General features: G+C 41.4%; 1 protein-coding gene across 3 annotated transcripts in view; it reads right to left on the minus strand.

Annotated features, from left to right (window-relative positions):
* The window catches only part of TSC22D2 (TSC22 domain family member 2), a 38,692-nt gene extending 20,981 nt beyond the window's left edge, over positions 1-17,711 (minus strand). Inside the window, exons 1-2 of one of the 3 annotated variants that reach the window (XM_067552915.1) lie at positions 14,617-17,711; positions 8,477-8,676 (exon numbers count right to left, since the gene is read on the minus strand). In XM_067552915.1, coding sequence (XP_067409016.1) covers positions 8,640-8,676; positions 14,617-16,568 — 1,989 coding nt within the window. In that variant the 5' untranslated portion in view covers positions 16,569-17,711 and the 3' untranslated portion in view covers positions 8,477-8,639. Of the gene's footprint in view, positions 1-8,476; positions 8,677-12,690; positions 13,096-14,616 lie in introns of those variants that run through there. The other 2 variants (XM_067552963.1, XM_067552830.1) reach the window with 2 other exon arrangements.
* Positions 17,712-18,098: the final 387 nt, after the last annotated feature.

The raw sequence follows: 18,098 nt of genomic DNA on the forward strand, positions 1-18,098 counted from the left end.
AGTCTGGTAGGCAGAGAATGGGGAGGGGGGCATTGCAGACTGAGCCACACTTTAACTGTAAAAGAGCCACACGCGGCTCATGAACCAGTTTGGCCACCCCCAATATAGAAGCACTGTGGAGAGGCAGGGCTAGAATCCAATGCTCCAGAGTGGAATTCAACTGTCTTAACCATGAGAACCACCTTTCTCCTCCTACTATCCCCTGCCTCATTCACAACGCACTTTCCATCTTCTGCAACAAGTGAAGAAAGAGTCCTACAGACAACAGCCTCATTCAGGACACACCCGGATTCATTCCCTGAACACCACCTGTCCTGTGTGCTGAATGAGGCAGAAGGCCTGTGGAAAAAATAGGATGTGATCATGTAACTGAAAACTATCATAATTCATATGCAAAATAAGGGGAAGGAGTACAGGCAACCTTAAGTCTGGCATTTCCTAACTTGAGTGCTTGATTTGGCAGCCTTAATTTAATGTAGATTTTTTAATGCAATTTCCTAAGCTTTTAAAAAAAGCAAACTGAAAAACCAAGAAGTTCCATCACATGGAAGTATCTGGACACCCCAGGAAAACCTTAAGACCAAGTGCACAGAGCTCTACTAGTTAACAGTAATAGTAAGGTGTTATCCTGTGCAGACCAACTTCTAGAGGGAAAGAAGACATCCCTTGCCAGTGGGTTTCAGAGTTATTTGCTAACAGCAGAGTAATGTTGAGACTCTGGAATCCTGGATTCTATTCCAAATTCTGGAAAAACGTGATGTAGCAATAAGACCCTGACACCTCATCTTCCTTAGCCTGCCCCTTCCGCTAGCATGTCCCCACCAGCTATCCCCTCTACCAACTCCAGAGACTGTCCCTGTTCCTATCCACCCCCGCTACCTGCCCTAGTCCTTCTATACATTTAAGCAAGTCATGTCTCTTCCTCCTCCATGCTGCCTGGGCACTAACTGCAGAAACACTGAGAGCACTCCTGCCCTCAAGTTCTGGTGCCCAGAATTACAATGGCTCCTCGCAGCCAGCTGGTCTCTCTTCTGAGGCACAGGCAGAAAATAGAGACTCAGCCTCTCAGATATCCTCCATTCTTCCAAATGAAGCTTTTCTAAGCTAAATGGAACAGATGAAAACAGAAGAATCTACTTTAAAAAACTTGTAACATTACAGTTCCTAGTCATTACTGATGAGTAGGTATCATTTTCAAGTGCTTATTACCCCTAGGAGTTTGGAATTTGGCCTGAAACCTGCTAGATCAGAAGTTGTTTCATCCAATGAAGTATCAGGTTCTCATATTAGACCATATGTATCCTAAGAAGTTAATAAGACTTGTGTGTTTTAATGACAAAAACCTAAACTGGGAAGATAGATAAAAAAGGTATATAGTGGCTTAATGTAACAGATGCTTCAAAGATACAAACAATACCATTTCTAAAGTCCTCATTTTATACCATTTGTATACTATGAGCTGTTCTAGCTTAAGTTTTGAGACAGTCTTGAAGCTCTTTTCCTTATCCCCGATACAAAAACAGTGCACTAGAAAGGTGCTAAAAACTCTCTTCCTCAGGAAGTGCTTTTAAACAGAAAGTCATCTGCTTCCAATCTTGAATGCATATATTTGCAGCATATCAAAACCTGCTATTATTAAATATGAAAAACTTATGGCTTATAACCACAACACATGTATTTCACAGTCTTCATCTATTTTTAAACTGATAACCTATAAAAGAACACGGGGTTTTTTAAGGCATTTTAGATAAGTTGCAAATACACTAGAAAGCACTTTCCCATCTTCTTCTGCTATATTCTAGTAGGTTAGGTTTGGTCTATTCAAAAGAAAAGAACTAACTTGACAGGAAGAGCTACCCCACAGGAAAAACTAACCCACAAACTGACATAACAAAATGTACGCTTGAACAGGTCTGAATTATTATTACTGAGTAAGTGTATTAGACTGTTGAGCCATGCAATATAAATAAGAATGGGGAGGTAGCATCAGGGGAAAGAGGAAGCCATCTGACTCGGGGAATACCAAGTCCCACTTCTAAAAATCCACCTTTCCTCTCTTAGAGGTTAGGTACAGTACTGAGATAGTGGTTTTCACCAAGCCAAAGGACTTGTTTTCCTTTTTCAATCTTATTAGTGCAACCATCAGTCCAATATACACAGGATTTAATTGCAAGTGTTTATCTAGTAGTCAGTATTCCACTTCATTTGTCTGAACTGGATTCTAGCTGGACTCTAAATGGGGGAAATAAGATTATGAACTCATAAGATCTTGTTTTCATGCAAGCGTTCTTAGCAATAAATTGAGGAAGAAACTCAGCACTAATCCCAGAGAGTATGACATAAGCAGAAAGTTTTGAGCAGTTTGAGTCAGCAAGATTTTACAAGCAAGGCATAGTATCAAAATTTGAGAGTTAATATTTAAACAGCCACAAATCCTGCACATGCACTATATTTTGTTTCAAAATCAAGGTTTATGTGCACCAATTTAAAGTGATTTTAAGAACAGTCATGCTACAGAACTTCAGCCTAGATACAAATATACAATAATCCTTATTTTAATTTAACTAACTTTTAAATTACTAAATATTTCAAACTTATGTCCCTTTTTTAAAATCCAAATGTCAGATTTATTCCGAAAGATTTCCACCACTAAAACTAGTGGCTCAAAAACTCAGCTAAAGGCTCTATCAGACTCTTGTTTTTTTCTGAAAGCCATGCCAAAGAAAGTGGCATGCTTTTTTAAATATACAAATGATCAAAAAGTTAATTTTCATAATAAAGGTTGGCTGACATGAGAAAATCAGACTATATGTGTACAAGATGTCAACTGAAGATATGCTGATTTTGTTTCCTCTAAAGAATTTTATATATCCTTTACAAAACCCTCAAAGAAAATGAACAGTTTCCACAGGTTTTTCACGTTATATTTACAGAAAACTGAGGTGTAGATATACAAACACAGGGAGAAGTACAGAATTACTGAAGGCTGATGAACCAGGTGCTCAGAGTTTGCTGCACAGATTTCTTTTCTCCAGCAAGAATTCATTTCTGAAGAAAAGAATAGCATAACTGACTATTACTAAACTATATGATTGATCAAAGAAGGTCAAAAGACAATAAGCTTTAAGAGCCAAATTCTGCCTGTTTCCACTGACTTCTATAGGAGCTGCATAGGAGTTTGAACACAGAATTCGGCCCTCAAGATAACAGCCACGCCGTTTCATTTGAATTCAAAAACAGATTAAGACTCCAACATATAACATTTATTTTCAACGAAGTGTATCCTCTTAGGAAACAGACACTTACTTTAATTTTCAAAATTTAGCTAGCTTCTTAGACAATAGAAATAAAACTGCTAAAAGACTCAGACATTCCATAAATACTTATGTTCGAGTCTTAAGCTTGTTGTTTTACAGTCTGTGCTTGAAAGGTCAACAGCCAGTGGGGACGTCAATTTAAATATATAAAATTTTAAGGAAAATCTAAAGAAAGGGCTTTAAGTGATACAAAGAAAAACATGTCTATTTACGTAATTAAATGCTCTGCAGTCGAGCATCTACACAGTTACCTAGCTGAGAGTTGCCCAAACTGTGAAACAAGAGTTACATTGACAGGTTCTTATAAGCCTTGAGGACTGCACTTTATTTGCAGACACATTTATGAGAGAATACAAAATGCATAAAAGCATTGTTTGTTTGCTTTTTGGCACTTGTACATCGTTTATGTAGTGACTAGCACACTTTGGGCACTTCTCACTGAAAGGGAGTTTATATCCCAAAAACCACAGCCCAAGTGGAAACATAAAAAACTGAGCAAATATAAAGTCACAAAAACTTTTGGTCCTGATATTTCAAGCACAAATACTGTGTCCCCAGATTACCCTACTCTGGTAGGTATGCATCCTGATCTTATTTAAAATAGCTGCAGCTGATTTGGGAAGCACTTGTTGAGGCTGAAATGAGGAAGGAAATGAGTTTGGAAGACTGAAATAGAGAAAGGTACAAGACTAGAGTCTTGGAATATGTCTACATAGAATAAAAAACTGTGGCACTGAGTTTCAGAGCTCGGGTCAGCTGGAAGAGCTCTGTGTAGCTCAAAAACATGTCTCTCTCACCAGCAGAAGATGGTTCAATAAAAGATATTACCTCGCCCAACTTGTCATTCTTTTAATAAGAGAGTTATTTAAACAATAAGCTGAGCTCACCAGCAAAAACAGCTCACACTCATTCAGGTGAGTAGCCATGGGCTACCACTTTGGTTACACAGGGCTTTCGGTGGCACAATGGGCATCCCTGGCCTAACTCCTATACCAACTATGTTATACAAACACTTGGTCATGGGTCAGCTGAGATTACAATGAAATTTGGGATGACAGAAGTAAGTTTACTAGCCTAATACCTGAGCTCTCTCTCCATTCCTCTTTTTCAAACAAATATTTCATTATTTGTGGGGGGTTTTGTTCACTGACTGCAATGTGAAAACTACTTTCGTTTTAGAAAGTTCCACTTTTCAGACAAGAGAACAGACTGCAAAGATGGTAAATGGGATGGGTTGGAGGGAGAAAGCTGAATAAGACTGAAGACGCAAATGCAAATTTAATACAAGTTCCAAAACACAAAAACCAGGTATTTCCACTTTTCATTAGGAGCAGTCAGTTAGATATCCTATTGGACAAGCCTTTAAACCCATCTGCTCAGAATACTTGCTTTAGAACACCCAACGTGAGTTCAGTCTTGCAGACTTCATATTCTTAGATCAGTGTTCCATTGGTCAAACTAGGCCATGATCAGCAGCAGTTTTGCAACTGAGTTTAATGGAAGCAGAACAGAGCCCTTAAAGTTCTCCATATAAGAGGAACATACTGTTTCTGTAGAAGTTTCAACTGGGAAAAAAATTATTGTTTTGCTTCATAAGTCTTTAGTGACAAAAACTCAGATATTTTTATGGCCTGATCGGTATCAGATCTAAGCCCAAAATAATTTGATAAAGTTTGATATTTAAATAGAGACAAACTTACACTTTGTGCCTAGAAAAATTGGAGGGTTCCTAGGAGGGATATCTCCCACTCACACTGCCATTAGATGGGGTAGTGCCAGCAGCACTAGCACCTGGGACATTAATGGCTGCCTGCACACACCTCTCAACTGCCTTAGAAAGAGGTGAAAGGGAAGCACCTTGACTGGATTAAAAGGGGCTTCACCCAGAGAACTGGAAAAGGATTCCCATTCTGAAATAGGCAAGGGGCAGGATGAACTCTAATGCTAAGAGCTCTATGGGTTTAAGTTAGTAAGAAGCTGATTCTGTTCCCCACAATCAGAATTGAGCTACCTGGACAATTCTAATCACCTCCTAGCAGCACTTAATCCTGTTTTTGGTGTACCTTGTCTAGCCCTACTGGCAGCCTGTACCTTTCTCCTGGCTCTCAAAACAAGGTGCTGGAGAAGAAAAAAAAGTTTCCATCCTGAGAAGGGATCACATAGCACTAAGAGGGGATTAAAAATCAAACAAAAAAATCTGGCTCACGTGTGTTGCATGAGGAAGTTCAGTGAAAGCCAGCTTCACAGTCTTCCAGATTGATCCACTCAGATGCTGGCATCAGCTCTTCCATTTCCCTTATCTATTTTGGGGGTGAGTCACTTATTTTAACTCCCGATATCTATCAACTCCCAATGGGAAAAATGGAGAAAGCGGGTAGAGAAGAAGCAGCCTCTAGAAATTGGGAAGGGACCCCTGAGACACCAAGAGAGGCTAAATCACCATTAAAAATAACGTCAGTCTTTGACTATTACTCCTTGGATATGCTTTTCCAGATGGTGGAGGGCATTCAAGGGTATAATTACAGAAGAATAAGCTAGGAAAATTTATCTGTCTCACATTAAGTTAAAAATCACTTGTGGCAAGTACTGCAGCAGAGCTGTGTTTACCAGCATCTAAGACGCTCTGCCTCAGGAGGGAAACTTTCTCCTATTTATGCGTATTACATGCCAAGGGAGCCATCTATCCCTTTTGCTTCCACCTCCACCTCCCCAAAAATTCTGCACACAATACTGATTAGAAGGACAAATATTTTAGCTTGCAGGTAAACTAACTGTATCTATACCTTGAGCTTTGGTTAGAGAATGGACACAAGAAGTCAACAAGACCAGATAAACTGCCCCAGAATTTAGCTCTGCTAATTCCTACCATCACCAGATTGATAGAGTATCAACTGAAACAGTATCTATTAAGAGCAAAGCTAAAGTTCATTGCCTTTTATTCCTCTGGCTACAATGTATAGATATAGGCCTCAGACAATCAACTGGGTTTTTTTAAAACCAGGCAAATTTGTTTTATTAATTGAACTCCATTACATGTCTGAAAACCCTGAACAAGCAGTCTTGTCACTTCATAAGTGAGGAAATTTCAGTCAATCCTTGTAATCCTTTGTAATTTGAAAATTGATTACTGAAACAAATCAAATATTCTAAATTGCAGTAATGTGGGATTTAGGATTTCAAACCTACTGACCTATACTAAAAGGATACTAGGCCATTATGTCTCCTGCAGCCAAAACCTCAAATCAATAGAGGGTATGAAGAGCTGGCATTGAAGGTATATATAAGTACATTGTGCAAGTTATGGAAAGCAATTTTAATACGCAGCCTACTGAAAAGGAATCTTTTTGGTTACAGGAGTGAGGGAAATTTATTGGACAATCTAAATAGTCAATAAATCCAGATTTGGCCTTATTCTTTTTAATTCTCACTGAAATGTTAGTTTTTTGCTGAACTTCATCTTAAGGCAACAGAAAAATAGAGATTTCATTTGTTAACTCTTTCCTCTATTAATTTAGTCCTCAGTTAACATTAAAAGTGGGAAGAACAAAAAAAAAATCAGGGCTGCTGGAGTCAATATAGCTTCCATTTTGTTTACTATCTTGCTTGTACAGAAGCATGCAACAACTCATAGTAGCTGATAAATGCTGTAAAAACTGCTTTTGTATAAAGAGATGTGCTAAACATAATTTATTTGAATAAATATTAGAAAACTGTTGCACACGAATAAAAATGTAAGCTTTACAGGGGGGAGGTTTTTTGCGCAAAAGGTCTAGCAAATGAGTTTACCTGCAGAGATGTTCATAGGATTAATATTAGAGACTATTCAGAAAAAACCAAATCTGAGTTTAATATTAGGATAGGTAGTATAACAAGAACAGCACTGTGTTCCACCTGCTGTGAGTTGTCCACAACTCTTAAGAGGTAATGAACAACCAGAGCTTAAGTCCAAGCAGCTTAAGCAGATAAAGATCAGATTGTAGACTACTGCTTTTCCATTCCACTCCCCTTACTTCTTCCTGAGACTGGGGAGACAGCATGTGTGTTTCTCTGCTAGACTGAATCTGTGCTTCAATTCACAACCATTACTGTGAAGCATGCGAGCTTCTCTCTGATAGTCAGCTGCCACATATGCAATAAGAGTGATCAATGATAGAGCCCCGTTGGTTACAACTGCAATATGAAAATGTCCACACAACAAGGCACAACGACAGTATCTATGCAATTAGTTTACAGTAACTTCAGAGACTTGAGTGATGATTAATTCCCTTTCAACCTCTAAGGGAAAATATGGAATTCCTTTGACAATTAGAACCTTGGTGGTTGCTCTCAACACCATCTTTTATACAGTGATAGAAAGATGAGCAAACAGACTTATTGGCCTAGTGTTAGGTTGGCATAGTTGATCTACACAGCAAAGCGTACCATTCCTTCAATAAACTATCCTGTTTTTGAGCTCGTGAAGCATACCGATTTGATGGAAGGTTTCTAAGTTATGCCCAAGAACTTTTATAGAACAGGGAGTGAAAATGCAGCCTTACACTGCATCTTGACAGTTATCACCCTAAACTTAGGAGAACCATTTCTGGGTATAAGAACAGTTCACTCTTAATAACTGAAAGCATTTACCTCTACTCATAACTATTAGATAGTATGCCAACTGCAATAGTTTAGGTCATCTAGATTTATCCAACACAGCTGCAGAACGGTCCCACTTTTACAGTGTTTGCACTATGCCTGTTGCAGTTTCACTCAGAGACAGTGTATTTTTAAAAAAAGAAGAACTGCTTTCTACTTATTTGGAAGAGACCCATAAAATTTCTTACTGAATACTTAATGATTGCTGACATATACAATAAGCACAGACAATTCTGATATGCTGACAAATGGCAAAAACTAGTTATTCAGTTCCATGAATATCAACATTGGAAATAGTTATTTTAAGCACCAACTGAAAGTTTACCTATATTCAGATTATAAATGAGGGATTAAAAAAACCCCAACACATTTAGCAGGGAACATCGAACTGTTTCTCTTCACTACAATGGCACCTGTGGTCACAAGAGTCTACAGTACTTTCATAAAAATGTTACTCAGCGTCTGGGCTAAATTCCAATTCTGGTAGTTGGATTCTGCCTGCCTACATTCTCCAGTCAGTCATTTTTAAAATTATATATCTTCACTTCCCATCTTAAAAACACGTTAGCATTACTTCTGCAAAACAGATTCTGTGAAACAGTTGCCACATTATAAAGAAATAAGGAATAAAATTGCTACAGTAGCTATCTATGTAGTACTTTAGATCCCAAAAGAGGCTTGATAAACCTACAGTATTTGATCAGAAGTATCTAGAAGGGAAAGCCTGAAAGAAATAAAAAGAGCATCCTTTAGGAACACAATCAAGAACAAGTTTTAATTTTTCCACCTATTTAGCTAAAACACGTCAGTGAAAAAAGTCTAAAATAGGATTTAACTGTTTATTTGTCCATTTGAAAGCACTTTGTCCACTTTCCCCATGACTCAATAGACCCTCATAAAACAAGGGAGCAAAGACTCATTTACAAAGTGTATGTGAATTTTAAAGAGTTCCAGGTCATAGTTTATTCATTGCAGCTGACCTCATACAATTTAAATAAGCTGAGTTAGCATTTGTGTGTCATTTGGTACTGTGGATTTTAGTGTTCACTGAGTTTTAGTTCTATTTTAACTGTTTTTTCAAAATATGTTTTCATCATGGAGACAGGAGAAGGAACACTGATCTACTTGAAGACACTCATGGTTTGAAATAGGACTTGCCCATATTTGGTTTTTGTGTACACCTATAGATATTCCTTCAGCTCTACTTAGGTGAGATCCTCTGATTTGAGAAACTGAAAACATTAAGATCTACAGCTGTCATGGAGTTAGAGAAGTCCTAGTATACTTAAGAACAAAGTGAAAAGAGGGACACAGTATTCAATAACAGCACAATTCAAGCTCTGCCTACTAATATCTATCTGCATAATTCTTTTTCTTTTTTCTGGAATAGAGCACATAATATGCACCCTGAATAATACATAAAGAGACCCTTATCAACGTTATGATAATGCCCATACAAGGTTTTGTTCTTATATTATGAATGAAGCCTCAAGAACTCAGTTTTACTAATTATAATACTTTATCAGCAACGATTAGCACACTATACAAATAAGCCATTTAACTAAATGAAGAGATATACCCCATGAAGAGGTTCTTACAATCAGGTTTTCAACAGTCTAGCTGCTGTAGCTGATAGTTCACAATTACAGTCATTCATTAGAGTTCCTGGAATATAGCCTGCGCAGTTCACATTGGTCAGCTATCTTTGGAAAATGATCTGTACTCTGCTCCTTTTCCAACATGCGTGGTAATATTTTGCCCTAGAAGTTTGCCAAACATGTAGGAGGTTTGAATAAGCTCTCTCAATAATATATACTTTTAAGAGTGGCAACATATTTTTTCAAGTGCCAAAATACAGTACTAAGCTAGTTGGTATGTTTGAACACACAAGACAGTTTCACTAGGGGAGCATCCACCTTTCTGCACTTCTGAAATATACTGTCTTGTTTTTGTAGAAGTCTAGTGAAATACTCCCTTTAATTGGATTTTATAAAGATCTGTAACTTCATTTCACAGAGAACTTTAATTTGTACTATTTTTAAAATTAAGCATGTGAGTTAAGACCAGCTAAACATTTTTTTTCAGTTTGACACTTATATTGGGGAAATGAAAAACCATGTAGTAACTCCAACACTTGGATCTATCCTACTGCCAAAATGTATTTTCTCAAATATTGTTGCATTTTATTCAGTCCCTGGGCTCAGTTTGGAGAAGAGAACCAAAATGATTTCTTATGAAAGTTATGAGAGGTATCTGCAGTCTAAAGCATTTTCCCCCTCTCTTTCTAAAAGCATCTTCCAATTTATGTAATGTAACTGCTAAAATAACCTTTTTAAAATTTTTGCATAACATTTCTTTATCCATCGCTCTTGACATTAGAGATTTAATGACAAATCAGTTTCTCATTATTCATTAGATTAACAGTACAACTAGCTACAAGAGTTTTGGGGTTTTTTTTTGTTTTTGTTTTTTTTTAAACACAAAAGAATTTAACAAGATCTTGTAAAAGAACTTGCTAGATTGTAAGGACAATAAATTAAGTAGGGGTTAACAAAAATCAGATCCAAACTACAGACTGCTTGCTACCTTGCAAGAAACATTTTAGATACGGTTATTGATAGACTATATACATAGTACACATCTTTAAAACAAAGTTTCATACTGTCTGCACAGATAATATCTAACTCCACATACAGACTGTGCAAATTAAAGTCTGTATAAATCCTATCCTTTCCCATTTTAACTTTAAAAAATAGTTAGTTACCACCTTTAAATGGTTAACAGCTTGCACAATAAACAGAAGTCCAGTATATGTAGAGCTACATATGAATCGCTGAAGAACCAACATTTGAGATTCTTTTAAAAAGTTACCTACATAATGAGTTCATTCTTTTATCAAACAACAAGCACTGTAATTCAATCAGAGGTATCAATCACCTGACTCATGGATTGGATCCCGTTTATTTGATGTATTTACATAAACCACATAATGTTCAGATTAAAAATGAAAGTTTAAATTTCCATATAAACATCTCAAGCCCTCAGATATGTGCCAAGTGTAAAATAACAATATTAGTTTCCTGAGTCTGCAGGCAGCCTGAAACAATTACTCAAAGTGTAAACTCTAAGACCTCTATTAATTTCAATCACACTGTCAACTCAAAGCTCAAATGATGACATTTGAAGATCAACCAACTATTTCATTGTTGACCATTTTAGCAGTAAAATCGGTGCAAGTGAAACCCACATGCAGGAGCGGAGGGGGTTGCTAAGCTCCTGAAAAGGAAAAATAGAACCAAGAACACAGAGGAAGATAGTAAAAAGGGAAAGAAACAGAAAGGAAGGGAAAAAAAAAAAAAAAAAAAGACAGAAATAGTAGTGGTCCTGAAAGTTTACATGTTTTCCCACCAAGTGATAATGAATGTGACAGCAAGATACTGAACAAATAGCTAAGTGTTTACTACAGAAGGGCCATATTTTCCTCTAGACTTTTTCATAAGCATCCACTAACATCTGTGAAAGTTCTACTAAGTTTAAGGGAAGTAGGTGGTCCTAAATTTATATTCTAGTCCATAGACCATGATTTAAATGGAAATTTGGCCCTCTCCACTGAATGACTGACACCCATGTTAGACTACATGCCACTCCAAACCTAGATCTCTTTGCTCTGCAGTCTCCACTGTAGTCCATAGGGCTATACTGGAGTAAGTGAAGGCAGATTTGGCCCTCCAAGATTTAAAAACTTTATATTTCAAGGGAATTTGAGTTGCTACAAAAAGACTGCTAGGAAACAGTGGTCCATCTGGATCTAACTTGCTGACTGTTCCAGGTGACCTGTAAATAGGGTTAAGATTCACAAGGAATGCTCCAATGGCACGGATAAAGGCATTCAAGATATAGTTTACCTCTTTTAGGTCCCCTGAATTCAGTCTTCTCCTGTTAATATTTTCCCAACATACACAATGCTTGTGAATGTACATTCATGGAAGCCCACTGAAGCATGGAACTGGCCTACTTGGGACAAGAGTGAACTGTATTCAGTTAAAGGCACACTGTCAACTTCAAATCTTGTCAATTACAAAAAATGGAAGTAATTTCAGGTATTATACCGGACTTCCACCCCACCCCCACCCATATCCCAGGAACTTCTTCCTTCCCTCTTCCCCTTAACTTTTGTTGGGTTTTTTTGTTTTGTTTTTTTAAAGAAAAAAGTTTCTCTCTTCTGCTGTGCTGCATGAAAAACCCACACAAACAGGGAAAGCATTTGCACAGGAGAAACAGTATCATTATCTATATAAAGAGTGCTGTATAAACAGAGTAAACAAGTCATTTTCAGTTATGGCAGTCTTATGTTATTTGTACACAAAGAAATGTGATCTAAGTTGACTGTGTACCTTTAAGTGCTTTCTATAGTGAGCTGTACAGGATTTTGCAAGTTATGTAATTTCTTATGCCTCATTCCTGCAAAACTTTCCCATATGGCCTGACTCCTGCACAGAGGCCCACTGAAATCTCCACCTGTGCATAACAGCTCACAGGCATGGGGCCTTTGTTTGCAGGGTACAAAAAAGGCTGAGTGCTTTAAATACCCAAACAATGCATTAAATGAAGTATATCCAGTACCTAACCCTCACATAAAGCTAGCCTCATATTCTATAGGTTTTCTTAGTTAGTGCAATGTCATGGACACTGAATATATTTTCATGTCACACCATGCAAAAATAGATGATTGAGAAGCATAGGTACCTTAGGAGAAGCACAAATTGGGGTACTCAGCACAAACTTACAACAGATAAAAAGATGTTCAGTAGTTGTCAGTTTCTAATTCTTATTTGCAGATTGCTTTTAAATGGGAATAACTAAGAAGTTTCTGAAAACAGAAAATATTTCTCCCTTAAAAACAAAACCCTTCAAAAAAAAAGTACAGATAACAAGCTGGTACTAATGTAATTAAGTTGAAGACCCTCAAGTATTCCTACTGACATTCCCAAAGAAGTTATGGCATGAAGGCAAGGAGGTTGATGAAGCAGAAAAGGCATCTTGTACAGGATTACATCATAATCAGAGTGCTAATGAAATATCCACAACAAATGTGAGGTTTTCTGCAAGATATTTTGAGCTTGACAATAGTCACTGTAGTGACCTATAATAAAAGGTAATTGATTAAGGTAACAGACTTTCAAGGATATTATAAATTTTAGTGTTTATAAAAAATTATAACCAGCAATTATAGTTCTGATAGTGGCTACAAGCATTTGTTCTATTTTTTCACACCAAAACTGTTACTGTGATTTACACAGCATATCAGAATGTGCATGTGAAAAGGAGTGTTCACATTTAACAACTATTTTGTATCAGAATATTTCACAGTAGTTAATAACCTGATGTTGAATCCTCTCCCCTTTTAAAAAAATTGGGATTCAGTGTTCTGGATTAAGCTATTCAGGGCTTTAAAGTTACACCTTGTAAGAGAACTACTGAAATTATGCTCTACCTTCCCCTACATAACAAGTTTACTAATAGTACTCTGCATTTACATTTCAAAGCTTGGTACTGCTTCCTAGATGCAGGAACTGTTACATGACATTTCTCTGAATGACAGAATATTTTTTATTTTGAAAAGGTTATTCTGGTTCCCTTAAAGAACAATAGGCACACTTCATTATATGCATTTCTGCCTTCTTCTTCATAGTAATCTGAACTGTAATAATGCATCTAGCTCTCTTTACAACACAAGGTGTCCCAAGATCATTTTCAATCTTTAACACACTGCTTTCCCTGAAAGCCTCCTTCAAATTCAGGCACGTTTGGTTAACTTAGGCCACAGAACTTTACCCACCCACCAACTCTACAGGATAAGGTTGATTGCTCGTTTTTTTTTTTTTGTTTTGTTTTGTTTTTTTTTTTTACACAAACATATATAATATACATATATACACACTTAAAGGATCTTAAAAGTTCATCTGCATCAGAGGCAAAATTAGGGGAAAAAACCTCTGCAACTCTCACAAACCAATTGATAGCATTTTCTCACTGTACCTTTTACTAAAGCTAATCAAATCTGACCGTTCCAGTCAATATTGCCTAATAAAATGATTCTCTATTATTACTGAAGTTACAGATATACTGAGGGGGATAAGAGATTCCCTAAAAATAGCTATGCTAAAAGTAAAGGGAGAGAGGGAGACTGGGAGGGTCATTTTTTTCCAGCTCACAGGACCACTATACAAAATGAATTTGGAAAGTTTCAATTATGCTAATACATACAAGTATTTTCCTCTAATTTATACTACTATTAAGCTTGATTTTTATTATCTTTGCAATCAAGGAAGTTGGTTAATGTTAATTATCTTCAAATTAATCAAACACACATTTGTTGGTCTTAGGGGCACTGTGGTTTTTGTTTTTTAAAAACTATTATGTAAACAAAATTATATTGCTATCTAGTAGTTTTGTCATTTAGATAAGCCATTTTTTCCACCTGACTAAGTTGACAGCTTTGAAATACATTCAGAAAGATGGGCGGGGGGGGGAGGAGAAGAGGAGAGGGGGAAGGGAGAAGAGGAACTACTTTCTCACATATACGTATTTGTTACATACCAACTAAATGTAGGAAAGCAAGGAGGTATATGAATTTTTAAAGTTATAATAAAATGGTTCATACCTGTCTTCATCACCATCAACAGGAATAGATATACCAAATACAGAGCTGGCAAGACTGTTCATAGGAGTAGTTGCAGGTAAGTGAAGAGGATTTGTTAGAGTGTCTGGAATGGGAGGCTTCACAGGAGGCTTACTTTCAGCAATGAGAGAAAGTGGTGGCTGAGGTAGGGGTTCTGATTTTCTTCTAGTATCATCAATCTGGCCTACTAAGGGTTGAGTTTGAGCCTGAAACTGTCCAAGGTTGGATTGTGGCAGATTTGTAAGTACATTAGTTGTGCCTTGCATTAGTGAAAGTCCAGCATGTTGCTGGACAACACTGGTACTCCTACTGACAGATGTATGGCTGGTCAGCTGTGACTGAACTAAAGTAACAGGGACATTTGGCATAGTAACAGAAGTGGTAGACAAACTAGGCACACTTGTACCGGGCACAACTGCAGGCACATTCTGAACTCCAGAGACTATAGCATGAGGAGCACTAGACATTCCAGACACTTGACTGCTTCCACCCATTTGATGCTGAGTCATGGATTTCGGTTGCACAACCCCTGTATGTCCAATGCTTTGCTGCACCACACCTCCTGGTTGCGGTATGACAGTCTGAGTAGGTGGGGTCTGGCCACTCTGCATTAATCCTGATCCCTGTACCACTGCTTCACTAGGCTGTGGTGAAACTCCCATCAATGGTGCTCCAACAGGTGAGGGATTCTGGCCAGCCACCTGGCCCACAGGAAGGCTGGAAGCCCCAGTACTTGGAACAGAGCAGGTAGTAACTTGCTGAATAGTTCCTTGACTCTGCATAACTGTCATGTGTTGCATGTATTCTGTCTGGCCAGAAGGCTGTGTTGGCAGTAGATGCACTGGTGGAATTTGAGACTGAGGATAAGCAAATTGCTGAGGTTGAGTCGCTGGTACATTTGCTTGCTGTACCTGCTGCTGTGGCATGGGCATGCTCGGTTGGGCTACTGTTACATTCTGAGGTGGCACACCCTTCCCGTTAGGTCCCCCCTGTACAACACTTTGTGCATTTACCTGTGGCTGGGTTTGCTGTTGCGGCACCATCATCTGCTGACTCGCTACCGAAGCCCCAGAATACATCGGCTGAGCAGTACTTTGAGGAATGGCCCCGCCTATGGGCTGCTGCGGCTGCCCAATGACAAAATTAGGTTGCTGTAGAGAGGGCTGGTTCATCTTCTCCGTCTGGAGCAGCTGTGACACAGCAGTAAGGGAGCTGTCAGCTAGGGACTCCGGGCCGTGTGCCGATGCTGGCAAGGCCGACATTACCATGGAGCCCCCCGTGGCTCCCAAGCCGCTGTCCCTTTCCTGAGCTGCCTGTTCAAAGGTACTGCTATGTCTAATACAATCGCCAGTCCTGGACAGGACGCCACTGTCCGAGTCCCGGTCGTAAAACTCCATACACGTCCATCGGCCCCGCCTATAGGGCTCCCCTGTACCGTGGTCCAGCTTGATCACCCTGAAGCGTGAGCTACATGCGGCCGCAGCCGTCTGAGACATGGTCCCGGGAGCGGAAACCTGCGCACTGCTGCCTCCTGCCGCTGCGGAGGGGATTTGGGCAGCAGCCACTTGGGGCACCGCGGGGCTTTTGGGCATTGCCCCCCCGTTAGGAGCGGCAGGCGAAGGCGCGGCAGCCGCCCCCGTTGCGGCAGCCGCCAGCTGCCCATCCAGGAGGAGGTTAGGGGAGACAGCACCAGGAGTTTCGGCATCACCCACATTGTTGAGGGTCTCCTCGGAAGAGCTCCGTTCGCAGACATCCTCCGGGCCGTAGTCCGTGGCCCGGGACACATCAAAGATCTCAGAGGAAACATCCTCGGTGCGGGACTCGTCCGGGTCGTCTAGGCTCTCGGTGTCCTCGGTGATGCTGCTGGCCACCTGGGCCGTGGTCACGCTGGTGATCTGGAAGCAGCTCTTCTTCTTAGCCGGCATCTTGGACATGGTGCCTCCCTGGGGTGGGGGTCCTACCAGCGCGGGAGAAGCGGTCGGCACCCCGGGGAGAAAGCGGAGTCCAAGCCCGTCAGAGGGAGAGGCGAAGGTTGTCACGATCTGTTGGCCGGGACCCAGGCGCTATTATACATCGTCGGGCTCCCTCAAGCGTCTGGATCAGCCACGGAATCTCAACTCATCGGGCACCACACCGGGCGGGTGGTCGGCTGGGCTCCTCCTCTTCCTTCCCCCTCAGCAGAGCTCCGGGCCCCTCGGCAGGCCTCCTCCCTCTAGCCGGCCCGAGGATTGTAGTTACCGGGCTTCAGGCCGCCTCCTTCTTCCCCCTTGAAGCCAAGCGGCCTCCTCGTCCTCGCCGTGCGGCTGCAGTGGTGGTACCAGGCGAAACTCCTCAGCGAGCTTCCTGCTCGTCGCAGCGCGGCCGGGGTGGCAGCGTCCAGCAGTCCCGGGGCTCCCGGGCGGGCGAGCAGGCCGCTCGTGTGACGGCCAGTCAGTCCCTGCGCGAAGAGGAACCACGGCAGTGGCGGCCGGGTGAGGCCAGGCTCCCTGGCTCCCCCGCCCGCCTCCTGTCTCTTCTAGTCTCTACCTGGAGATCAACACCCGGCGCATCTTGGTGGGAACGAGCCCGCTCGCAGCGGCCCCAGACAGTCCCAGAGGCGACAGCCGAGACACCCTCCCCGCGGTTCCGCAAAGCGGCGGGAGCGGTAAGGCGGCAGCCCCCGGCCCGCAGGCGGGGCGGGGTATCGAGCAACGATGGGCCCGGCCCCCGCTCGGTGCGCTCCGCACTCCAACACCGAGGGAGCTCAAATTCAAACTGCTCACTCCCCTCTCCCAAGATGGGGCTCAAATGGTGCCGCAACGCATTGTGGGAAGAGCGACGACAGTCACTCCCCTCTCCCAACGCAGCACCGTGCTGACGTCACCGCCCCTGACACGCCCCCTGCCCGCGCACGGACCCACAGATTCGTTCCCAGGCAGAGCGCAGGGAGGAGCCGGGAGTAGGCTGGGCGGGGCTATCACGTAGTGGTGAAACTCCTCCTCAGCAGAGCGTCGCTTTAACCGTTTGGAATGTTCCAACGCCTGGCGCCCCCCGCCCGCACGGGTTGGTAGCGCCCTGAGGTGAAAGGGGTGGTGGTGGGTGAGCTGAGCACGCAGCGGCGGCTGCGCTCACGCCTCCATGAGGGTCGTGGGTGCAGTACGGGGGGTTACGTGACGTCCCCGGCGCTGGACCGGGTTTAGTACTGGCGTCGGGAGCATACGTCCCTTTCGGGGCTCTGAGTTCAGCGCGGAGGGATACGCCCCCTGCCCGGCTCTCTGTTCAGTTCGGGGGGATACGTCCCCTGCTCGCCGCCGGGTGCGGTACGGGGAATACGCCTCTCCCCGCCCCCCCTCTGGAGCCCCGGGTTCAATACGGGGGGTCGGGTACAAGTACGGGGCCCTTCCCCACCGGGCCTCGGGTGCCGTAGGGGGGGGTGTGCCTCCCCCCCATGGGGCCCTGGCTACAATTCAGAGATAAGCCCCCAG

Source organism: Emydura macquarii, unplaced genomic scaffold (genome assembly GCF_026122565.2).
Source record: "Emydura macquarii macquarii isolate MOO-44397 ecotype Brisbane River unplaced genomic scaffold, CSIRO-AGI_Emac_v2 contig_18, whole genome shotgun sequence".
Lineage (NCBI taxonomy): Eukaryota > Metazoa > Chordata > Testudines > Chelidae > Emydura > Emydura macquarii.